Below are 25,793 nucleotides of genomic sequence, written 5' to 3' on the forward strand. Positions count from 1 at the left end.
ACTACGTATGCGTACACTACGAATGAAGTCGAGGATACCGGCCCAGGCTCGTGTGTGGAATAAGGTTCTATGCCATTAAAAGTAAGCTGTTGTCCGAAGATCAGTTAACGTTCGACAAAGCCTATGAGACTGCCCTATTAATAGAGTTGGCCGAAGGACAAGTCAAATCAATGGGAATGGACGCTAGCAACTTAGCGTTCGTCGAGGAGAGTCTAGATAAATTGGCGATTAAAAAGAGCTCAACATCATCGAAAAGAAAAAGTGAACCGTCCACATCCAGCACTCAAAAGCGAGAGTGAAAGGCTTGTTTCCGTTGTTCAAGGAAACACGATCCCGACAGATGTCCTGCAAAAGGATGGGAATGTTTTCGGTGTAGAAAGGTTGGTCACACCAGCCGTGTTTGCAAAAAGTCCAATGTCAACGTAGTCACGGAACAAAGTCAATCGGAGGATGATGAAAATTCGTTGGTCCTGGGATTCCTGTCGTCATTAGAGATGGAAAAGGAGAACCAGAGAACGTCGAGCTAATGGTCGAGAGTAAGAAGGTCAAGTTTGAAATTGATTGTGGTGCGTGCCGTTCAGTCATGCACATTGACGATTTTAAAAAATATTTGTCAAAGTTAGAATTATATAGCGTAAAATATGATTTAATGACAGGTGAAGGTGTCTCAATCGTAGGAGAAACAGAGGTCGTTGTGTAGCAAAAAAATGTTAGTTTTAATTTGCCATTAGTAATTTTAAGAAGTAGTCGTAGGGGAAGTCGGGGTAATGGGACGCGTCGGGTAATTGTACGCATCACAGTTTAGCCAGAACAGGCGACACTGGAGCATCGGTGAACGCGGCAATTCCTAATAGACCACTTACACTCTTTTAGTTCTGAATTCTACCGCTAGGCGGTTGTTGTTGCACTTTGGTATTGGATCAGCTGATCTCTGGAGTAAAGAATAAGAAATATGAGTATACAAGAGTTAAAATGTGCGCTAAAGGAATTTTGAATAAATGAGTTGTACTAATTCTAACCTATGGACCATTTTAGGTTACGTATTTGGAAAGAGGAAAACTTAAATAAATCTCTCTTTGATGTAAAGGTGTTAAAAGTTCCGCATTTGGAATATCCCAATGATGCTTTATTTAAGCCCTTGAAAGACTATACGGGTAACAAAGTCGTGAATTATAAAGCGATTCGAAAATGGTTTTTGGATCGTAAAGCCAACAAGGGATTCGATAGGGGTCGTATATTGGCCATGCAGTTATTCATTAAATATTGCAAAATGTACATTGATGGCAGCAATATATACATTCAAGCAAGCTGTTGTGCGGAACAGAAGAAATCTTCGGAATACTTACACTATGTATATTTTAACTATTTTTTACAAATGTTAAATAATTAGTTTATATAAGTATTTGTCAGCATGTTAAGCATATGTTATTCATTCTTTTTCTAATTTACTATGTACAATAGAGGGCTTAAAATTAACAAACATGAAACAGTTGTATATTATTTCATTTACTATGTTCCACAAATGTTGTGGGATTCGATCTGTTAAAATTTTGTTTTTTTTGCTGCTCCGATTAAGTTTTCTATAATAATTCTGCGATTTCCAATGGCTCGTGTTTTAAACACCTCCTCTTCTGTTAACTGATTAGCCCTCTTGAAAGGTGGGATATTTAAATTCTTTGATATATCAAACCCTCTATCGGTTAAAACATAATCACCCCCCTTCAAAAGGTCAAGCAGGCCTAATACTTCTGAAATTTTGCGGTCGGTGATCGAACCTCCATAAACGTCTGAAACGAAAGACAGGGTTGCTGTTGCGCTCAATTCGCATTTCTGTACAATCTAAAATGATATTATACTGTCCAGAGCAATGGGATTTTAAATTCCAAAAATGTATCTTTTTTAAGTTAACATATAAATGTCGTGTCCAATTTCTAACAATCTTATTTATTTATTTATTTATTTACGGTTGCCCATTATATAACAAAGAGAAAAAGAAAAAAAAACACATTAATACATATAAGAAAAATGAAACGTGGAGAGCAGCGCGTAAGTGAGACAAACAACTATGAGATATATAACTACAATAGATATAAAAGATAGAGATAATATATGAAGGGTTACGTATTGGAAAAACTAAATAAAAACTAAATAACTACATAAAACTAACGCAAACGATATACAAGGTGGAAATATAAAACTAAATATTGTTACTCTAAGACATATCTATTTTCTATAAATAATAATTTTTAAAATAAAGATATAGGTACACCAAAAAAACTGAAATTTTTGCATAGAGTGTTGGCTGTGGTGCACATCCTAGAAATGGGAGATGATTGTCCATATTTGGTTTTATGATAGGGTACATAAAATATAGGTGCACTACGTAATGTTCTCGATGGCGCATTAATGTTTATATTTCTTAATAAGTATGGCCAGTTTATAGTGCAGTTTAAAATCCTGAATAATAAACACACATCATTAACCTTGCGGCGAGAATATAACGAACTTAATTTTAAGATGGATTGAACTTCCGAATATGACGTCTCATCTCTGTGCAGTGGAAGATTTAATTTAAAAGCGGCATATCGTAAAAATCTACGTTGTACACGTTCAAGTGCGATAACGTATTTTTCATATTGAGGGTCCCAAACCGAAGAGCAATATTCCACTTGACTTCTGACGAGCGAACAGTACAATATTTTTAAGGTCTGTACATTGGTGAAATGTGTTGTACGTTTCAGGTAACCCAACATTTGATTGGCCTTGGATATTATTTTCTGTATGTGGAGGTGAAACCTAAGGGCCGGATCGAGAGTAACACCTAGGTCGATAATGCTGGCTACTTGATTTAAATGCGTAGTAGGGGAAAGTTACCTAAAACGGGACACTGTTTAAAATGGGACACTGTTAGTTTTGCAGTGATGCTTAGGCGCCACCTATTGCGAAATGTTATATGTGATTGTCCACAGAGAAAGACATCTGCTACAGTTTTACCGAAGCTCCGTTGGTATCACAAACGGCTACAGGTGAGTTTAAAACTTTTTCACAATTTTCGTATAAGAAATTTAGTTAACAATCGTAAGCGTACCCTTTTATCAGTTGGTCAGATTGAAACGCTACTACAGTTATTAGTTTCCCTATCATATGCCTTTACTTTAAAGGTAAAATTATTGGGTTCAGTTTGTAGGTTACAAAATGGTGTTTTGTTTTTAGTCGATGTTTACATGTTGATAAAATGGGACACCGGCCGTCTTGCTAAAACGGGATAGTACCTATCCCATTTTATAAACACGCGGTGTTATTCTATCCTATTATTCTGTGCCGAAAGGTAATATTCATGTTGTAATTTTTCTTGCTTATATAAGGAACTTCCGTAAAATAAATATGGCACCAAGGAAAACAAATCGTCAGTCCTGGTCGGAAATCGCAATGGCGGAAGCAATTAAAGCAGTTTCAACTGGAGAGTTTGGTTACTTGAAGGCGTCGAAGGTTTTTTCAGTGCCTAAAAGCACGCTAGAAAGGCGTGTAAAAGGTTTCAACAAACAAATATCTGGTTCGGCAAAAGGCCTGGGAAGCAGGCAACAAACTTTCTCCATCGTATTAGAAGAACAGCTTGTCGCTTACATAAAAAATATGGAGTGTATGCTTTTCGGTTTAACAACTACAGATGTCAGAAGACTAGCATACCAGTTCGCAGAAAGGAATAATATAAGGCATTTCTTTAACGCTAACAAAAAAATGGCCGGGTGGGTTTGGTTGCGAGCGTTTATGAAGAGGAATCGTCTCTCTCTTCGGACACCAGAAGCAACGTCAGCGGCACGTGCTAGGGGATTTAATAGAGTATCTGTAGATAAGTTTTTTGAATTATTGGAGCCATTACAAGATAAAAACAAATATACACCGTCAAGAATTTTTAATGTTGACGAGACAGGGATGTCGACCGTGCAAGGACATCCATCCAAAATTATTGCGATGAGAGATCGGAAACAGGTTGGTACTCTCAGTTCAGCTGAACGTGGAACACTTAGCACAGCTGTAATATGCATGAGTGCTTCGGGAAGCTTTATTCCACCCATGATGATCTATCCCCGAGTAAGGAATAAGGAGGAATTTTCGATAGGAGTTCCTCCAGAAACACTTGTGGCATGCCACCCATCAGGTTGGATGCAGTTAAACCTGTTTGATCATTTTGTAAAACACAGTATGGCGTCAGTGGAAAATCCTGCATTGCTGATTATGGACGGACACAAAACCCACACTCAAAATATTGCTGTAATTGAGAAAGCTAGAAACAATGGAGTAACAATATTGTGCCTTCCACCACACTGCAGCCATCGAATGCAGCCACTAGATGTGGCCTTTATGGGACCACTGTCAACGTTTTACAATCAAGAAGTGGAAATATTTTTGCGAAACAATCCAGGCCGCGTTGTTACCATTTTCAAGTAGGTAGACTGTTCGGAAAGGCTTACCTAAAAGCAGCCGTACCCAACAATGCAATAAGTGGTTTCGAGAAAACGGGTTTGTTTCCTGTCAACCGTCATATCTTCACTGAAGATATGTTCATGGCTGCTAATCCAACAGACATGCCGAAGAATGGCACATCATCAGATGAAACCGCAACAGAAATTCAGACACCACGCACAGTTCGGCATCAAACTCCCCCTCCCTCTACATCCTCTTCACATCCTACGCAACATCATCAGGCGACGTTCACACCAGTTCATTCCAAATCAGATAACGATACGAGCAGTGATGAAGATATTCCTCTGGCACAATATGTACAAGGCAAAACTCTTATTTCACCAGAAATGATAAGACCGTATCCTAAAGCCCAGGAAAGAAAGACGGACGCCAAAGGTAAAAACAGAGGTAAAGCAGCAGTGTTAACCAGCACACCATATAAGGAGGAGCTGAAAACCAATTTAGAAGCAAAAAGTCGGAAGGTTTCAATGAAGCCCTTACCATCATCTATGACGACAGCACAGACAGGCAAATCAGTTAAGAAAAAGACTAAAACACAGACCGCCAGAAAAAGCCAAGAAAAAACCGTTAAGCAAGCAAACACTGGAAGATCAGAGAAACAAATGACTGATATGGTAGAGAACCCCATATGTTTCTACTGCGAAGCCAGCTTTCTTAACAGTAAACCAGGAGAGCAATGGGTTCAATGTGATATTTGCAGCAGACGGGTTCATGCAGAATGCGGTGGATCGGAGAATGCTGATGAGTATTTTAAATGTGACATGCGTATAAATTTATGTGTATCCCATTTTAAACACACTGTAAGTCCCATTTTATCGGCATATGTTGCTAAAACGGGAAATTTCCTTATGTATTAATACATTTTTTTTTTGTTTATTGTTAACATTTTTTACGCAAGTAGAGATTTTTTTAAATTAAATATAAGTTGAAACTATCATATACCAAAGTTGTAGTTTTCTTCAATTAATAACAAGCTACTTAAGGCATCTTAAAGGGGTAGTATACCCAAAATCAAAAAAATTGTATAAGAAAATCTAAGAACAAAATTTCAAACCGGAGTTTTCTACGATGAGTAGTTTTCAAATTATTAACGATGAAAGTTTGAAAAACAGAATATGTGACGTCATCCCGACATCGTAGGTGCGGCGGCACGGATCCAAGCAGTCCAAACGCGTCAGTTCTTTCATATTCTAGTTCCCTTTCTTTTTAAAAACAACAAGAAAACCTTACTGAAGGATCATCCGAACATATATATCCTGATATAAATTTGAATATTTGTAATAAATTTCTGTACCCAGATACCTATGCTTTCAGTAAGCGGTATTGGTTCCATTTGATTCAGTTCTTCTGTTTGATGGTGGCATATGTTTGATGTTGAACTGGTTTCTCCACTACGAAGTTGATCGTTTACCCACAATAAGCAATCAGACACAATTTTACTTTCTTAGATAAGTTGACTGACGTTTTGTAGCTTTATTAGGACCTTTGTTTCTTGTGAGATGTAAAGAAGGGATTGCAGTATTGTTAGCCTTCTCAAAACTTTATGCTGAGGCACAAGGTCCTTTCCTTCTTGTATCTTCCACAAAAAATTATCATCTTTAAAGTGGGCACTGCAAACGACGTGACTATCTATGATTCAGCGGTTTTTTCTACTTTTCCAGACTTTATTTCGACACGGCTCCTTCTTTTCTCGGGGAAAATTTGCAATGTAACATTGGCATTTTTCAAATTATTGTTGCAGCGGAAAACACAAAGTTAAGCATTTTTGAAAATAATGCAGATCACTGACTACCAGTCTCAAATTAACACGTCAAACGTCATCGAATCCATATATTGCTATAGCGCGCCACCGACCGATTTGTCGGGATGACGTCACAACGACCGTTTTTTACATTCGACACCTTGCCATTTAATAACGAAACGGCGTAGCGACTTGCGGTTTTCACCGTTACTCTTAGATATTTTTAATCTATCTTTAGACCAAAAGATGAAATTTGGGTATACTGCCCCTTTAAGGTTACTTTATCAAGGCGGCGCAAAAGTTTTTACAGTTTTATAGCTCTAATTTTTATTAAAAATGCATTCTGTCTTTTGGGATAGATCCTTAATGACTATACATCTCAAGTTACGTCATGATTTTGAACATGTGTTTGACGTAGTTCGCATAAAAAATTAAAAAAGGAGAACGACATAAAAAAAATTACTCAATAAGAAAAAAATTCCACGTAACTCGATACAGTTTTTTATTTGCTATTCATTGCTTCTTTTCATTTCAAAATATTTTAAAAAATAAATCCAAAATATTGTAAAAACTGTAGGGATTTTGACGACATTGGGTGTGTCTATTCCTGTGACTTGTAAACTAGAGGGAGGTGCACTTAAGTGAGTTCGGCCAATAGCAAACGAAAACTGAGAACAGAAAGATACCTAGGTAGGTATTTATTTGTTTATTTATTTATTTATAATATTACGGGAGAGACCCCAAAAAATCAATGTTTTGTTTACAATTCACAATAGGTAATTTTGCTTAAATTAGTGTAAAAAAGCAAAATAAGAATAAATATAGTAGGTAAGCAGTAATCTAGTAGGTATGATTTGTCCATATCATTTAGTAACCGCGATAGACAAACACCTATTAATGCAATCTGCGGATAAGAGTTTGCGAATCGCATCATTCTAATACTCGGGGATTGTTGTAAATACGTTTCATATGAGCACAGACAACATATACTACAGACGGTCAATCTTAAGGGGAAAAAGCACGCTAAGTTTTGTTTCAAATGTCCCCTTATTTAAAAACCTGCTATCCCTCTATTTTGCTCCATCTATTAGCGCATACAACAATGTGTTGGTTCTTCTACAGATTTCTTTTATTGGAATGGTTTTACAAATTGTCTAGGGAAAGAAGTATTGATACTTTATTGTTAGAAAGCTGTCCCACAAGAAATCCCCATTTTTACATCTGGGGCGAAGTGCTGATAATCTTTGCAGGTACACATACAAAGCAAATATCACTTCATATTCGCAATTACGTATTACTCGTTGTCTTTGGGTGCATAAGAAACGATATAACTTGCACCACTTTTCGAATTCTCGAAAAAAGTGTAATCTCCGTGTTTTTTTATATACCTACATACTCTACTTGCCTACTTGTCTCTCCGTTTGTGGAATAAATCTTGCAATCAGCAATTTAACTTCATTTAACTTGGATAAAGAAAACCTAAACGTAAGCAAATTTTCGAATGAATATTTGCCTCATATGTAATAAATCCCATTTGAGGTGTGCAATTATCGGTCAATTACAGCGGTAATTGCATTGTAGAAAACGAAAGAGCCCTGCGATAATGGCACATTTCATGGGAATTACACTTAACAATTTTATAAGTAGGTAAGGTGAGTTTGTAATGTTTATTCGGGAAATATTCCCCCGAATTACACTCGTGCATCAAAATAAACCTGATAATTTTTAGGGCATTTTGCAACGAAGTTGGGTGTGCTATTGCAGCTACTTTCTCTGTCCGTCCGTCTGTCCGAGGCCTTAACTACTCCTACAGTTTTCAAGATATTTAGTTCGTTCTTTTTGCATTCGGTAGCGTATTATATCGCTCTGGCACCTGAGTCAAAGAAAATCTTGACGATTGAACTGCGCAGGCTGCGCAATGTTAACTTTTTTATATATTACTATATTTTGTTGAAATTTTAATCACAGATACTTGTAGTAAAGGCAAATATATCGCATATAGTAAAAAGCAGATGTGCGCATGCGCAGACTGCGCAATGCAAACTTTCTTATTTATGGAGATATTTCTTTGAAATGTTAACCAAAGATACTTATAGTAAAAGCAAACGTATCGCATATTGCAAATATCGGATTAATAAGCGCATGCGCAGGACGCGCAATATCAACTGCGCAGTAAGTGTCAACTTCCTTATTTATGAAGAATTTTAACCATATATGCGTCTAGTAATGAAAAACGTAGCGCACATAGGTATGGCCTTTGGGGAAGTATTGATCAATTTATGGAAAATGCGTTGAAGTTACTCGCCTTAGGGCGAGAACCTTTTTACTTGTTTATTCATGTATTTATCAGTAAAAAACTGCGTCAGGTTATTTTCATAATTTGTTAAAAGAGCATTTTGATGCACTTGTGCAATTACCTACGAAAATTGTCACAAAGCAAAGTTTTAATAGCGATCCTCGAAATGGTTTATAGTTTTGTATCTATTACTGTCTGCCGGTTTAGTGTGTTGTCACTTCACTCACCGAAACCATGTGTATTGTATGCAAAAAAATCCCCTGAATCCGTAAATGACAATCTAGCTGACCGGAAACTCCGGGACCATATTGTTATACACAAGAAAACGAAGAAAAATGGGAAAACATCGTTTTTTCGCATTTGACTTAATTAGGTATCTCGTTAACTATTCCTCTTACGGAAAAAATGAAGATAACGATTTGTTTAGAATCGATTTTTCTATCAGATACAGTTGGTATGATTTTTATTAAACAGAGTGCCTATTATAAAGTTACTTTCTTGTTCTATTTCTGGGGTTTCCACTAAACTAATTCTAATTCCACAGTCCGTCGATTTGCAAAACTCATCGGGACAACAGACAATTGTTGGAATAGGTTGTTTTACGGTTCCACCATCCATAAAAATATTGAAAACGCTCTGGGAGTCATCCAGTTTGAAAGACAAAGCATCGAGAAGGGCGTATCAACAAAAACAAATGTTAATTTTTAGGATTACTTTTTTGTATTTTTCCAGACAAAACAATAACATTTAAAAATGAACGGTTCTGTAGGTACCAACTGAAAATTCGATTCTAAACAAATTCATTTCTATGAGTTCGAGCAATAGTTGCCGAGATAATTAGAAGTCAAATGCAAAAAAAACTGCATTTTTCCATTTTTTCTTGGTTTTTTGTGTATAGCAATATGTTCCGGGAGCTTCCGGGCAGGGAACTACATAGAATACACTTGGTTTACTAATTTGACAGGACTATGTTGACCCTACACATTGACATAAAATAAAGTACGTTAAGTGCTCCCTCTCCTAATCAAAAAATTTTGTGATGGTATTATCACAGATACATATAGGTAGGCAAGGCCGTGCGAGGGGGAGGGGCGAGGGGGGCCCAGGCCCTGCTCGCCAAGTCTGGGGGGCGCTGAAGTCGCCCGTCGTCGCCTTCGTCGGGAGCGTCAAAGGCGTGAGTGAAAGATTTACCTCGAATTATATAAACGAATCCGTACATACTCTTGTTTCGTATTTTATAAATTCAGAATCAGTAAAAATTTAAAAATTAAAAACTGTCCCGTTTATAAAGTCGGTAATTCCATGGAGTTAGGAAATCAAACAAAAGCGCCTGCATTTGCCCTGTTTGATCTCAAATTGCCATGGCACCACTGATTTCTTAAAAGCGCCAGTTTTTAGTTATCCAATTTCTTGGATTCAAAGTTCAGAAAATTAAAAGCTATAGTATGCATGGATTCGTACTTTTTTTCTCTACAAAAAATAGACTTTCTCTCTAAAATAATTAGAGAAGTCAATAATCAGAAATAAAAAAATTACTATTGCAATTCCTATGGTGCGTTGTTCAAGTCACCACCCGGTATAATAATATATTATGGAAAAACAAAAATTATGTTTATTATTCTAATAAAATCTTTCCTTGTCCAACCTCATAATTTTATATGTGGAGGCCAAATTTAGTTTCCGCCCTTGTATAACCAAACCCGCTCCATCAATTTTTTAAATGTTTAGAAAAGAGAAAAATGAAGAATTAAAATATATGCGATTTCATGTAATTTATGATGTTATACAAGTGAGCGCTTATCTTATCTACGTAAAGGCCGGCGTTGAAGCCGAGGAAATAAGGTTTGAGTATATGTATTTTATTTTTACAAAAATGACTCCATCTATTACACACTTTTACCACACACAACAGTTTTCTGTGCGTCTACCACATTTTACGACAAATTATTTCGACTGCTTCAAGGTAGACAACACACTAACCGTACTCTATTAGGTGTTGCGTTTTTTTCTATAACATTGCATTGACCGTCTGTAGTATATGTTGTCTGTGATATGAGTAAACCTGAGAGTTTTACCAGGAACATCCGATTACCATATACCTAGGTACCTACAGTACGTATACACCCGTGTATCTCGTATCGGCTACTTTTGCTTTCGGCTTTTGTGTTAGGTAGATTGTGACTTGTATGAAAATGGGGCGCACTTCTAGAAAAGATGGAAGTGCATATCGGAAAAAAAGCTATAAAGCTCGTTGTAAGAGGTAAGTGACAACTTTATCGAATGGATATGAACTACTATCACCTAAAAGTTAGCCACTAAAGATTGACTTCGCCCTTTTACAACACAGCACTGTCACTAAATTATTAAGAATCAATCCTCAGATTCTTACTATCGTAATTGTCCGTCCGTCCCTCTGGCTCTGCGTGCGCTATAACTCTTTTGAAAGTGGCCGATCGTATTGAAATTGGCGTACCAGGTACTTTGGACATTAATGGGGCTAGGGAGAGAGGATAGGCAACACACAATGGTCACTGAAATTTGCATTAAAAGTCGAAACTTTTGAGTAATTTTTGAATATTAATTCTAACTAGAGGTCTTATCGGAAATTGATAGAGATATAGAAAGTCATTAAATGTAGCGATTTATTTTTTTGATAAAATTATTTAAGGCGTGTATAAACGATAATCTTGAATTTACTAAGAACGCGAATACTGGCCTTAGTAAAAAAAATATTTAAAAAGTAAATCCGCACAATTTATTTAGTAACTAAGTGGATTAAAAAAATATATTACGAACTGCTTCAAATTATGAAATAAAACGTAATTTTTACTCAAAAGTTTATATAAAATATAGTGACGGAAGAAATGCAATACCTTCCATACAATGACGATAGGCAACTCAGGTAGCACTTTTACCTGGAAAATATTAACACCTAATGACCATTATACTTATATACAATGGTTTATGATCCTATTGGACCAGTAACAAAAGAATCTCAATGCCTTCCATTTATTCGTCTATTAGTACCAACGATAATTGACCGATAATTAAAAAAATATTGTACATCAATAAATGTAATATTGAGGAGTAACAACGTTTTAATTTTTTAGACCCGTTTCATACATTTTTTTTCATACATTTGATGTACGTGTATTGTTACCTACTTATCAAAAAGCAATTTAATAATATCGATTACATAAAAATTATGTACAATTTGGACGATGTACCTATTATAGATAAACATAACGAATTGTTTGTTGTCGGCACCTTCTTGAATCTAGCAGCTCTGTTAAAAAACTGTTCATACAAAAATTGATAATCTTGTGTCTTACATACTTTAGGTGACAAATCTCAAAGAAAATTTCAACCAGCAATTTTGTCGACCAATGAAATGCGGATTTCGTGTCACATTGTCACATTTCCATGGCAACCAAGGAATTTATCGTCAATTTTTTTGACGTAAAAAGGTAATAATGTTTTGACATAAAACGTCACTTTTTCGTTGAGGGTCACTATGGTGTGAAATTTTCTTACCGAATACCACAGTGCTTGAATAGAATTTTTTTCTTGCTCACGAATATTTTGCAAAAGTTCAAATATTTGTGAGCTCGAAAAGTTTCCGGAAATAGCAAGCACTAGTAGTATTACAAGTAATAATTTTTATCTACGACCATTAAATTATGCGCTTATAATATGCCTCTATTTCTATAAATAATGCTAGCCATAATTAATTGCTATGCAGTTATGGAATCAAACTTGGGCTATGATTGGTTGCAATCCATTGAATAATATTCATAACTCAATGGTTCCAAAATAGCGCGCTCCTTGAAAACAAAACATGAAAATGTTAATTATCGTGACAATCATTCTCGCTAGTATTTTTCCGTTAGCTTATTCATAAGTTAGTAATGAACCTCGATAGTGAGAACGAAAATAATGAACTCGTGGCCGTGGGTACACCTCCTGAGGTTATACACCAGGCAGAAGAAGTGTGTTCAAATTTATTGCCCGAAAAGTCTCGAACGAAGTAGGTACGAACACGTACATGGAAAGTTTATGGAATGAAGACGTCAAAAAAAGGTATCATCGACATCTTTATCTGAAAATGTTCTTCTTGTATACTTCGAAGAGTTATCTAAAAAGTATTCTTCCTCTTCACTGTGGACATTCTATTCGATGTTACGAACTACATTAAATCTTCATGATGGAGTGGAAATTGATAAATATCCCAAACTACGTACTTTTTTTAAACGTAAATCAGATGGACATCTTAGGAAGAAATCTAAAATCTTCAGCCCCGAGGAGATAAATGCATTTTTGAATAATGCACCTGACGAAGTATATCTTGCAACAAAGGTTTCTGACGTTTCTTAGTACGGATCTTAGTTTAATCTTTCGTATTTTTAGGTTGCATTGATAATGGGTTTAATGGGTGCATGCCGAGCCTGTGAGTTAAGTGACATGAAAGTCGAGGATATTAAAGATTTTGAAGGGGGAGTTATTATCACAATACCTAAAACTAAAACTAAAATTGTCCGAACGTTTACAGTTACGGGTCAATTCTTTGATATATACAAGAAATATGCGAAATTGCGCCCACCTACCGTACAATCCCCCTTCTTTTTTTTAAATTTCCAAAAGGGAAAATACACAAGCCAAAAAATTGGAATTAACAAATTTGCGAAAATGCCCAAAGATATTGCTACCTTTTTGAGAATTACAAACACGGATTTATACACCGGTCACTATTTCCGAAGAACATCCGCAACAATCCTAATTGATGCTGGTGGAGACATCATGGCTTTGAAACGACACGGTGGCTGGAAATCGACAGCCGTAGCCGAAGGATACGTTGATACTTCCTTGACAAATAAGTTGGATACCGCTACAAAAATTTCAAGCTCTGTGATTTCTACTTCCAATATCGCTCCACAACCTGCAGCATCATCATCAAGACATCTTGTAGTACTAACGTATTAAATGCAAATGCACATTTTGAGACCCATGCTCAAACCAACTTGCAACCAAATTCTATAACATTTGTTAATTACGGTACTATGACAGTTAATTTTTCAAGATCTACCACAGAACTTACTCCGCCATAATTCGACGTTAAATAAGAAATCTTTCCTTTATAGAATTAAATCCTGCTTACTTTGTTTTCATTTTAGTTATTTTTGCGAGTATTTATTGTAATGTAAATGCTAATAAAATATTAATCTAATTGAAGTAATAGTCGTAGATAAAGTATAGTATTACACTCGCATGTTATGGCTCTTATTCACTCGGTTTACTTGCTCCACTCGCTCGCAAGCTCGCTCGCGTCGCAAACGTCAACCTCGTGAATAATAAGCGTCATAACATGCTCGTATAATAATATATCTTTATTAAGAGCCACTTCCCCGTTCCTATCCGGTTGAATTATTATATTACACTCACTGACACCTATGGGATTACCGCCACACTGTTTGAATCTTAAGCATGGGATTACCGCCACACTGTTTGAATCTTAAGCAAGGATGTTGCGTCACATTGTTACGAAATTTAAATCCAAAGCATGGCCTTTGTAACGGGACGAGACTGATTGTGGAATCACTTGGAAATAATATTATAGAGTGCAGCATATTTTCTGGACATCGTAAAGGACAGAAAGTTCTAATTCCGCGAATACTAATTGACTCATCAAAAACGGTTTAAATTTAGTGGAAAGCATTTTCCTCTTCGTCTTGCTTAATTAACAAAATCGCAAGGACAAACGTTTGAAAGGATTGGTGTGTACCTTCCTCAACCTGTTTTTACACACGGACAATTGTACACAGTATTTTCGCGCGTCATTGTAAAACTTGGATGGCAAACGTACTGTTTCTTTCAAGGTTAATTCAACATAATGCAACGTAATATTTTTACTCGATCTGAGTGGGTTTAGTTTTACTTTTATTTCACATCACTTTTAGGAGTAAAAAACGAATAAAGAAACTGACAGTAAAAGTAATTTTTAATAAATCTGTTTATTGTAAATTAGTAAACGTTGTTAAATTTATAGTGTTGATTTAAATGACGAAATAGAACAATTTATGGAATAAAGTAGCTTAACACAAATTGAAGGTAAGTCAAATACTTTTAAATACAATATTGGTTAGTTGATTGAGTTGATGATGAAACCGGCATGGTTTAGTTAATGATGAAATCTTGGCAAATTTTTAAAAGTGTTTAAATTACAGAAAACTATGAATTTGACACCGCCTGTAGCCAGTTCATCAAAAACTCCAACAAGCGAAGAACGGAAGGCACGAATGAGAGAATACAGCCGTAAACGTCAAGCAAATAAAAGTGATGCGGAAAAAGAAGCCGATAAGCTAAGGTCGCAACGACAAAGATTAAAAATGACCCCAGAACAACAGAAAGCAGAAAAACGAAGACTTCATTTAAGAAACGAAAGTCAAAAGCTACAAAGAATGAAATTACCCCCGCCATCTAAATATGTTGCTCGAAATCCGGATAACCGGCCTGACGAACACTATTTGGGAACAAAAAGTTTTAAATGCGTACATTGTGGAGCTTTACATTTCAATGGAGAAAAGACATTTAAAGGACATGTTTCTCATTGTTGTGAGAACGGAAGTGTAACATTACGACAACTGAATGATTATCCTTTGGAACTACGGGAATTAGCTACCCAGAGCACCGAAAACGGCAAAAATTTTATGAGAAACGTACGGAACTTTAATAGCGCCTTCGGATTTGCATCATTTGGGCATCAACCAGTTAAACTTCGTGGTGGTCCTCCAACGTTTGTCATCCATGGTCAAGTCTACCATCGCACAACAACATCCATTAAACCCAGGTACGTTAAATTAATTATGGATTATTTGTTTTCAATTGACGGAATGTAAAACTCGAGAGAACGGTAATCAAGTACGGAATGAACAAAAAATGCAACTTTGGTTGTATCCATTATTTATTTATAGTGACAACTTCGACAACAAAGAAACAGAACCATCCTATGCTCAACTTTACTTTTTGGATCCCGAATATGCAAATAACATGCGGTCTCAGAACACACACAACGAGGGATGCAGAAAAGAAGTTTTTGATATTATTGAAAAAGTCCTGCGACGTAATCCATTTGCCGAAGCCTTTAAAATGATGAAAGATCTCATGGATATAAATCAAAATACAATTGAAATGTGGATTATTAAGGATAGACAACATGACCCTCGCCGATACAATTTGCCTGTAGCAAACGAAGTTGCTGCAGTGTTTGTTTCTAAAGATGGGGAACCTGGATTTAAACGAGATATGGCTGTTTATGATAAGGGAACTGGACAGTTGCAAAATATCGATATATTTAGTCCAAATTGTGATCCTATGACCTATCCAATTATGTTTCCGTTTGGCGATGCAGGATGGCAGCCTGGAATTAAGAAAGCTGACGAGACAAGAAAGGTTGTAAATATCTCCATGCTGGAATTTTATTCCTACCGGATGCAAGAACGAGAGTCTTTTAACCCAATCCTTCATTTAGGCAAACTGACGCAAATGTATATTGTGGATGCATTTTTGAAAGTCGAAGGTGGACGGTTAGTTTGGAATAAAACAAATCAAAAGAAATTGCGAGTTGACATGTACAGCGGCCTTATGGATTACGTACACAACCAGGCGGAAATAAAGGATTTAAAGCCAGGACGAATTGTTATTTTGCCATCCAGTTTTACAGGAAGTAAACGCGCTCTAACTCAGAATTATCAGGACGCAATGGTCATAGTTGGGAAATACGGAAAGCCAGACTTATTTATTACTTTCACGTGCAATCCCACATGGAAGGAAATCCGCGACGAATTAAAACACAAAGAAACAGCAATTGATAGACCGGATTTGGTTGGGACCGTTTTTCATTTGAAGCTAAAGGAATTTATTAACGATTTGGTGTCTAACAAGGGAGGAGTTTTTGGAAAAGTAAAAGCGTTTATTTACACAATTGAATTCCAAAAAAGAGGTTAGTACATTTTTAGTTTCATTTTAAAATCTTCTAACCAACTTTAATGGAATGATTAAAAATGAAAATTTAATGTGTCTATTGCTGCAGGTTTGCCCCATTGCCACATGTTAGTTATTCTTGACGATGAAGACAAATTTCGCGAAGCCGCTGATGTTGATAATGCAGTTTCTGCTGAGATTCCGGATCCTGTTGCTGACCCAGTTCTATTTCAAATAATAACGTCTTGCATGATGCATGGCCCGTGCGGTGAACTTAAAAAAGATGCCCCTTGCATGGAAGAGAACAAAGGGCATATTTCCTGCATTAAAAAATTTCTAAAAGAATTCTGCGATGAAACAAATATTAATGTAAACGGCTATCCAATTTATCGTCGCAGAAACTTGGACCGTACTGTGGAAATAAAAGGAGTAAAACTAGATAATCGGTGGGTAGTCCCGTACAATCCATACATGTCGCGAAAGTACAATGCTCACATTAATGTTGAAATATGCTCATCAATCCAGAGCATAAAATATATTTTTAAATATATTTACAAAGGCCATGATGCCGCCATTGTTCAAATGAATGAAGCAACGGGCTCTGGAACTTATCATTGGGATGAGGTCAAGATTTATTTAGACACGCGTTATATAGCAGCGCCGGAAGCTATGTGGAGGTTAAAAAAATACGAAATGTCCGGAAGGTCCCACTCTGTTGAGCGATTACCTGTTCACCTCCCGCTTGAGCAAATGGTATATTTTGAAGAGGGCGCTGAGCGTCGTGATTTGGAAGCTGCTGCCAAAAAGGGGACCAAATTAACGCGATGGTTCCAGTTAAATGCAAACGACGTAAATGCACGGAAGTACTTATACTGTGATATACCCTACCACTATGTTTGGAGATCCAACCATTGGCAGCCCCGGAAACTAGGTGGAGATAAAGTAGTTGCCAGGATGTACTTTGTAAATTTAAAGGATATGGAAAAATACTGCCTTCGGCTTTTGTTGCTTCATGTTCGAGGTAAGAGTTAAAAATGGATTTAACAAAACTTACATTTTTTGTTTATTCCATAAGATTAATAATATAAATCAAAATCTTTATTTAATTGACAGGCGCCACATCCTATGAAGATTTACGAACTGTGAACGGAAAACTTCACGATACATATCAGGAAGCTGCTAAAGCTATTAACCTTTTAGACGATGATGAAGAGTGGGACAAAGCCATGGACGAAGCTGAACTTTTTCGAATGCCACGAGAATTGCGTCTACTTTTTGCGACAATATTAATCCAGGTTCATCCGAGCACCTCTTCGGAATTGTACTTAAAATACAAGACGTCGTTAATGGAGGATTACCTACAGAACCACAGTGAGTATATGGCAGAGCAACAGGCGCTGAGAGATATTCAAGAGCATTTGATGCAATTTGGAAAATCGTGCAAAGACTATGGACTTCCAGTTCCAAAAGACGGCTATCACATTTTGGAAGAAGTTGACGCTGTACACGAGCAACAAGAAGCTGATCGATTGGTTACAATGATGAACGACAATGCAGAGCAATTGCTTGCTTACAAAACTATCATGGATTCTGTAAACGGCATCTCAGAAAACAAATGCTTTTATCTATCTGGAGCAGGAGGATGTGGAAAAACGTTTGTATATAAAGCATTAACATCAACAATCCTTGGAAATGGAGGAACGGTCAAATCTGTAGCTCCAACAGGTTTAGCTGCAACGTTGCTCAAAGGTATTTGAATGAAAACAACAAAGTGTACCTGAAAATGTAAATTCACTATGACTTTTATTTTAGGTGGAAAAACCGTCCATTCTGGCTTTGGCATCCCCATCAATCTTGATGAAACAACTACATCGCGTTTTAAACAAGGCACAAACTCATGGAGGGAACTCAAAAATACAAAGCTAATTATATGGGACGAAATATCAATGTGTCATGCTCATCTTTTGAACGCTGTTGATAGAAGCCTACGATTTCTGATGAACTGCGATGATCCGTTTGGCGGAATTGTTATAGTGGTCGGGGGGGATTTTCGCCAACAGGCACCTGTTGTTCCGCATGGAACTCGGGTCCAGATTGTGGAAGCATGCGTGAAAAGCAGCCCGGTTTGGAAACATTTCAAGGAGCTTAAACTGTTACAAAATATGCGACTAAACCAAGGCAATGCAGTATTTGGAGAATGGCTCTTATCAGTTGGAGGTGGAGTTGATGCTGCAGCAAAACACTGTGATTTTGTTCAGCTAAGCAGTGATATAATTACTGACGATATTGTCAAATCTGTTTACGGAGAAAATATCAATACGTTGTCCTCAGATCGTCTTGCGTCAATGGCTATTCTATGCCCAAAAAATGCGGACACGCTATTAATTAACGAAAAAGTTTTGGCCATGTTGAATGGCGAGCAAAAATCATATTACAGGTAAATACGAGAACATTTAAAGTTTTTTTTACATTATTTTACCGCTAAACTAACTGTGATAATATTTTAGCATTGATAAGGTCGCCGAATGCGAAAGTGAGGAGGAGGAGGCTCAGTATCCGGTTGAATTTTTGCACTCACTGACACCTATGGGATTTCCGCCACACTGCTTGAATCTTAAGCAAGGATGTTGCGTCACATTGTTACGAAATTTAAATCCAAAGCATGGCCTTTGTAACGGGACGAGACTGATTGTGGAATCACTTGGAAATAATATTATAGAGTGCAGCATATTTTCTGGACATCGTAAAGGACAGAAAGTTCTAATTCCGCGAATACTAATTGACTCATCAAACACGGACCTTCCATTTAAATTTAGTAGAAAGCAGTTTCCTCTTCGTCTTGCTTACTCGATTACTATAACAAAATCGCAAGGGCAAACGTTTGAAAGGATTGGTGTGTACCTTCCTCAACCTGTTTTTACACACGGACAATTGTACACAGCATTTTCGCGTGTCAAAAGTCGGGATGGCCTATTTGTGCAAATTGTTGACGGGAATAGCCAAGGAAAAATTTACGAAGAAGACGACGCCGTTTATACATATAACTGTATTTACCGAGAAATTCTTTAATGCCTACATATATACGTTTGCGTACCCAGTAATGTAAAACTTGGATGGCAAATGTGCTGTCATTGTTTAAAAAGTATTTAAACAATGGTGCTGTTTTTCTTTCATGGTTAATTCTACGTAATATTTTTACTCGATCTGAGTGAGTCGTTGTCTGTAAAATGCTTAGTCCGCGGTTTAGTTTTACTTTTAAAAGAGTCGTGAATACATTAATTTCAGGTGCATTTTAAGTTCATTTCACATTTGTGTTACGTGAGTGAAGGATACAGGACAAGTTTAACTTTGAAATCGAAGTTTTAATTTAAGTTAGTCAGTGATAATCAATACGTTCCTACTTTTTTGTGATACTGATTAATTTTAGAAAAGTCAAAAAATGGCGCAACCAAGTGGTACTCAAGAAAGACGGTCAGGGGGATTTTCTGCGGCGCACTCGCATAATTTGCCAGTACTGACGGACAGATTCGATCGATTTTGTACTAATTGTAACGCGGTTATTGATTGTTTCGCGTTGGAAAAGTACCCCAACCAAAAATGTCGTGTTTGTCAAATAGAAATAGAATTCCTTGATAAATCCGATGGATTGTATCGTAGATGTGTACGCTGTTCTGTATTTTTGAGGTGTAAGTTAATATCCGAGTTGGTAAAATTTAAACACTTAAATGTGAATTTACTATTTTATATATATTTGTGTGTGCCTCTGTGATTTTTACAGGTACTGCTAAGTTCTGTTACCTATGTGGCCGTCCAAACCAACATTTTGATCCAGAGAAACCAGCGCGATTGGATACTGCGTTAAAATCAAAATTACGAGCTGAAATCCTCAATGAAATTGAAATTGAGAAGCTTTCACAGTCCTGTGTAAATGATGGGGAATTCGATGGAAATAATTTTGAAAACCCTGAAAATCCAAATTCTGAGCCTTCAACTCAAACGGAAACTGATGCCGCTAAAAATTAGAGTTTAACTAGCTTCAAATTTTTAAATAAACTGAGTTTTAAAATTATAAATTTATAATAAATTAATTTCGATTACCTACCTGTTATTTAAAATTGAGTTTCCAAGGAAGCTTAACATATGATTCATTGCAACTTCTCTGCACGCTCAACTTTGACGTAAGTAAAAATCACTCATCACTGTAATAAACTTAATTTGATTCAAGAGTCGCATTTTAACAACACCAAAAGAGTGATACTTGAAAAGCTCTGATTTGCCGCTTTCTGAGTTTTCGATGGTAGTGTATAGTTGTGAATGCACTTTCAAGTAGATGATGAATTTGTTTCAATTGTATTGAGTGGGCGATGAACTACATATTATAATGCTAGCTATTAACAAAGTTTTAATTTTAACATGCAAATATAGGACTGCAAGGCGTCAGCTTGCATAAACAGCTTGTATACTATTTATTTCAGCATGTCGTTAGTAAAAAATTGTCAAAGTCCCCGTGTGAGATTTTGTCGAAAATACCACATTCCCTTCGTCGGTACTCGCGTCCGACGTCCCGTGCATCCCCAATTTGTGTTTGAAGTTTTACTCCACCATCAGTAAGATCTTGGCGGGGGCCACCACATTTCAGATTGTTTTCAAAATGGTGCCGTTGGAAAGATCTTGTAAACGGACACAACAACAGCGTGGCGAAAATTTGTTTTTTTCCTGGGTACAAAATTAACCTCATTTTACAAGGCGCACGTCTGCGAGGGGTAGTTGACTTAGGGCGCCCAAAAGGTATCTTCCTCTGCGAATTTTGTTTCTGAAAGCTCGAATCGCGATCTCTCTTTCTCGTGTGGCTAATAGAGCTATGAAAAGTGCCCCAAAAATTGAGAAGTAGGTATTTTGTGGAGAGTTTTTAGCAAATTCATCTAAATGCGAATTGTGGGTACCGACAAAGGGGATTGTGTTAGCTTGCGATAAGATCTTTTTGATGGTGGCTGATCTGCCATACAAAAATGCGCTGATCTCTCTTCGATCCCACACGAGGACTTTGATAATTTTTTAATCTACCTATGCTTTTGATAATTACACTCTAGGTTTGACGGCTAGCCAAATAAACTATTTTCGTAAAGCATCAGGCGAATGTCGTGTGGAAAATTTCCAAAAATCTATATTTTGTTATTTGTTATTTTGTTGTAAATTAGATCAGAATTCAGATATATAATTTGATAAATGGGAGAAGGTTGAAAACGCAGCAAATACCGGGCTACATTGCGGAAGCCATGCGAAATATCGAAAACTGTTCATCTAATTGAAGAAAAGTGCTATTCTTACATCCGCGCACCTGTGAAAATCGTTATCATATAAATTTAGACTATGGGGCCGTAGTTTGATCGGATGTGATAATTGTTTAAATAAATTTGTGCTATGAACCACAAAAATTGAAGACCAGTTGTTCTTGTTTCGGAAATTGTTCCCTTCATTACCCAAGTCCAAATCTCAAAATCCCTATATATAGGAAGTAGGGGAGAGTGGGTTAAGATGGCGCAGTTGGTAAGATGACGCACCTCATAACTGCCTCATTTAATAGTTTAAATTTCGAATTGCGCGGGAAATTTCATTGCTTACGTAACCAGGACTGTCAGTGCAAAGTTTCAACCGAATCCTACTACCGCTTAGTGTTAAACATGACGCCAACGTGATAGTGTGTTGATTGTTATTGTAGTGTTCAAGAAGTTTGTTTCCAAAAAGTAGCTTTGTTAACATTGTCAGAACTAGGGGATGGTATGTACTTGAATTGCATGTTATGTTTGTTAATTTAAGTAATTGCGGCACTCATAAACATTAGAAGAATTTGCTAAATAATTTTTTTTTGTCATGGCTACGCATTGGCAAAGATGACGCGTTTCATATTGGTAAAGATGACGCACAGTGGACCGTTGCGTTATCTTTGCCAGCAATTTTTTTTACCGAACTTACAACAATTGCTTTCGTCCTAGATGGGAAAGTACCAGAGAAAAACGGAAAGGAGGAACTTCAGCCAAGCTTCCCTTGACTCTGCGCTTGATGCTATAGAGAAAGGTCGTAAAATCCGGGCAGTTGCTCGAGATTTTGGAATACATGAGGCAACTTTGCGACGTCATTTGGGAATTAAAAGAAAAATTAAGGACAGGAAATCTGAGGCACTAGGGCGCGCTCCAATTTTCTCTAAAGAACAAGAACGGGAAATTGCCGAACAAGTAAAATCTCTCGCAAGGTTATTCTTTGGAATAACGCCCACTGAGTTACGACAGGTGGCTTACAAATATGCCGAAATAAATCATATCAAGCATCGTTTTAATAAGGAAACAGCGATGGCAGGGCCAGACTGGTTTAGAAGTTTTCTTAAGAGGAATTCTGATATTTCTCTGAGAAAACCGGAAGGGACCAGTATAAGTAGGGTGTCTGCCTTTAACAAACTGGAGGTTGATAGATTTTTTGATAATCTAGAACAAGTATTAACAAAAAACAAATTTGGCCCGGATCGGATATATAATGTAGACGAAACAGGGGTGTCTACAACACCAAAAGAAGTCGGTAAAAGGCTGGCACCAACTGGTGTGAAACAGTTTGGTACTATTTGTTCCTGGGAACGTGGGAAAAACATTACCGTGATCTGCGCTGTCAGTGCCACAGGAAACTTTGTGCCCCCCTTATTTATTTTTCCTCGACTGAGGATGAGTCCTCATCTCCAAAAAAATGGACCTTCTGGTTCTATTTATACGTGCACAAAAAATGGATGGAGCAACGAACAAGTTTTTGTAATGTGGCTGAAACATTTTCAAGCAAAGGTATCTTCTACTGTTGATAATCCAGTATTGCTTGTATTGGATAATCATTCCAGCCACATTTCATTGCCCATTTATGAATTCTGTAAGAGTCATGGAATAATTATGGTTAGCATTCCGCCCCATACATCACATAAGTTTGCAACCCCTCGACCTTACTTTCTTTGGACCACTTAAAAACGCATACAGCAGACAATGTAACCTATTTTTGAAGAGAAAAATTTCTAACCCACAAGAAGGAAACACATTAACTCATGATGTAGCCGAAATTTTTAAAGTGGCATATGAGCAAGTGGCAAATGTGGAAAAAGGAGTTTCAGGTTTTGCCGCCGCTGGAATATATCCACTTAATTCTGAAAAATTTTCAGAAGAAGATTTTGCACCAGCCGATAGCTTTATGAGTGAACAACCTTTAAAGGAAATTCAATTGCATCAATCACCATCATCTAAACATCTACCTCAAGAACTATCTCCACAACCATCTACAAGCACACAATCAGTGCCTTTGCTACCATCAACAAGCAAACAACCAGTACCGTCAGCAACAGAGCTTTATTTTATACCGGAACAAATTCCAATTTCAACACTTTTACCTGTACCCAAAGCACAGGCCAAGAAAATTGAGAAGAATGTACGTAAAAAGCAGCATTCAGAAGTCTTAACTAGCACCCTTTTCAAACAGAATTTGGAGGAAAAAGAAAATAAACGAAACCGAAAAGCCATGGCAGTAGCAGGGAAAATAAATGCAACCGTGAAAACAAAGAAGAAAGGCAAAGTTGTGAGAAAAGTTTACAAGGAATCTGACTCTGACAGTGAAATAAGTGTCGACGAAAAAGAAATATGTGACGACGATGAACTGGACGATATTAGCAATGCTTCTGAATACGACCAATGTATTATTTGTGGAGACACTGGAACAAAAAATGAAATGTGGTATAGGTGCACTATTTGCGGTTATTGGGCACACAGTGTGCAGCGGTGTTGACTCTCCTAAAGGTTTTGTATGTGACTTATGCCAAAATTGAGTGTTTTGTTTTTACTGTGTTTAATGGCATTATTACTTGAATTTAGCTTTTACTTTGTAAAATGAAGGTTTTAGTTGTTTTGTTTTATTTTAATTTTATATAATATATTTTTATTTGAGTCAATTTGTTAGCCTTTATCACCATAGTGCATTTTAATAAGTGCGTCAACTTACCCAAACCCCAAGGAAAAGACGACGCAATGCAATTTTTTCAGAATGTTATGCCTACCAGGTTTTTATGAGACTAAAAAAAATAATGTGGGTATATAATAATTACCAACACTGCCATATAGTTATTTAACGGATTTGGCATTGTTCGTGCAATAAATAAAAAAACAGTAAGCGATTCCTGTTAGGTGCGTCATCTTCAACCACTCTCCCCTAAGTAGGAAATCTTAGAAAGTAATACATTAGTAATATTTTTATATAGGTATGTAGAGCTTTCAGCTTTGATTTCCTATTCTATTTTCAAAGGTTTCCAGTATTAGTAAAACTGTAAAACATCAGGAGAAAGTTGAAATTCCATAAATCAGTTACTTTTGTTGAATAGCCGCTAATGAGGGTCTGGAATCTAGTTTTATTGTAGGAAGATGAGGTCATTTGCAGGTAACTTATGCCTGGTGAAACTTGTCGAATTGCACGATTGGTTGCCTATATAATTATTCGCGTAGGCGCAGCTTAAATTTTGAATGGCCTGTCCCTAGCCGCCTTAAAGGACGCTACCGATTTTCAGAAAGCAGGCTCAACCGGAACAAAAGTTATAGGACTTCGAGTGAATCGAGAACAGGAAAACTGTGCGCTCAAGACGAGGCTCAAGATAATAGAAATCAACATATTTCGTTCCTTATACGTCATGTATCGAGTTCGGACTTTCGCTAGATTATTCCCTATGATTTTCAATAGGCTCGTCAACTGTGCAAAGTTTGAACCGAATCGGCCCAAGAGTTTAGCAGTTATCGTATTGACGGACGGACAGACAGACACAATCCCAAACTCACCCTGCGTATATCCCGAATAAGTATTTGGTGGATATGGTTTTCTAGTACTTTTATACATCAATCTCTACCAAATTATACGATTTGTATAGCCACACCGCGTGCCTCATCCAATAAATATATATAAAATGTAACTTTCAGTGTAGGGGGTAGTTCACATTTTTTATCGATTATTCAAGTAATGTGCAAGTGATACTCATTATTACAGCTTGTGTTCTCAGGGTAAGACAAACAAAATTTAATTCCGGATAAGTATCCCCAACCTTTACATGACCCAATTTCCACGGAAAGAGAAGAGGAAGATGAAGAAAATTTGTAAGTTTCCATTAATTTACTAAAACTATTATCAAAACAAGCAACAGTGTAGGTACACATAAAATAAGCTATAGAATAAAAAAAACAATTAATACACTCCCCGTTTTCATGTGAAAAGACAGGGTGTATCATTTAAAAA

At 36.8% G+C, this 25,793-nt stretch overlaps 3 protein-coding genes across 5 annotated transcripts; all 3 read left to right on the forward strand.

Annotated features, from left to right (window-relative positions):
• The first annotated feature begins 3,384 nt into the window (after positions 1-3,384).
• Positions 3,385-12,553, forward strand: LOC116167016. Its single transcript, XM_031482251.1, has 3 exons — positions 3,385-4,445; positions 4,505-5,285; positions 12,413-12,553. Exons 1-3 carry the CDS (start codon positions 3,385-3,387, stop codon positions 12,551-12,553), a joined length of 1,983 nt encoding a protein of 660 aa, XP_031338111.1.
• Positions 12,554-14,640: 2,087 nt separating this feature from the next.
• LOC116167017 lies at positions 14,641-16,953 on the forward strand. The gene is made up of 4 exons (XM_031482252.1): positions 14,641-15,366; positions 15,491-16,518; positions 16,609-16,868; positions 16,939-16,953. Exons 1-4 carry the CDS (start codon positions 14,750-14,752, stop codon positions 16,951-16,953), a joined length of 1,920 nt encoding a protein of 639 aa, XP_031338112.1. The 5' UTR covers positions 14,641-14,749.
• On the forward strand, positions 16,847-20,948 carry LOC116166864. Of its 3 annotated transcripts, none has more exons than XR_004144431.1 (5): positions 16,847-17,520; positions 17,613-18,248; positions 18,312-18,936; positions 19,007-20,185; positions 20,278-20,948. XR_004144431.1 is itself a non-coding variant. In XM_031482044.1 (4 exons), exons 1-4 carry the CDS (start codon positions 16,971-16,973, stop codon positions 19,566-19,568), a joined length of 2,373 nt encoding a protein of 790 aa, XP_031337904.1. In that variant the 5' UTR covers positions 16,847-16,970; the 3' UTR covers positions 19,569-20,948. The 3 variants fall into 3 exon arrangements, 1 of the variants encoding a protein (XP_031337904.1); XR_004144430.1 differs by having other exon boundaries at positions 19,007-19,870; positions 19,927-20,948; XM_031482044.1 differs by having other exon boundaries at positions 19,007-20,948.
• Positions 20,949-25,793: the final 4,845 nt, after the last annotated feature.

Source organism: Photinus pyralis, unplaced genomic scaffold (assembly GCF_008802855.1).
Source record: "Photinus pyralis isolate 1611_PpyrPB1 unplaced genomic scaffold, Ppyr1.3 Ppyr1.4_LG3b, whole genome shotgun sequence".
Lineage (NCBI taxonomy): Eukaryota > Metazoa > Arthropoda > Insecta > Coleoptera > Lampyridae > Photinus > Photinus pyralis.

Bases quoted from the DNA above. Each gene is read 5' to 3' on its own strand.
- LOC116167016 (XM_031482251.1), top strand. From the start codon at position 3,385: ATGGCACCAAGGAAAACAAATCGTCAGTCCTGGTCGGAAATCGCAATG. The intron at 4,446-4,504 runs GTAGGTAGACTG...CAATGCAATAAG, and splicing joins CGCGTTGTTACCATTTTCAA to TGGTTTCGAGAAAACGGGTT. The intron at 5,286-12,412 runs GTAAGTCCCATT...TTTTTCCGTTAG, and splicing joins TATCCCATTTTAAACACACT to CTTATTCATAAGTTAGTAAT.
- LOC116167017 (XM_031482252.1), top strand. From the start codon at position 14,750: ATGAATTTGACACCGCCTGTAGCCAGTTCATCAAAAACTCCAACAAGC. The intron at 15,367-15,490 runs GTACGTTAAATT...ATTTATTTATAG, and splicing joins ACAACATCCATTAAACCCAG to TGACAACTTCGACAACAAAG. The intron at 16,519-16,608 runs GTTAGTACATTT...CTATTGCTGCAG, and splicing joins AATTGAATTCCAAAAAAGAG to GTTTGCCCCATTGCCACATG.
- LOC116166864 (XM_031482044.1), top strand. From the start codon at position 16,971: ATGTCGCGAAAGTACAATGCTCACATTAATGTTGAAATATGCTCATCA. The intron at 18,249-18,311 runs GTATTTGAATGA...CTTTTATTTTAG, and splicing joins AGCTGCAACGTTGCTCAAAG to GTGGAAAAACCGTCCATTCT. The intron at 18,937-19,006 runs GTAAATACGAGA...ATAATATTTTAG, and splicing joins GAGCAAAAATCATATTACAG to CATTGATAAGGTCGCCGAAT.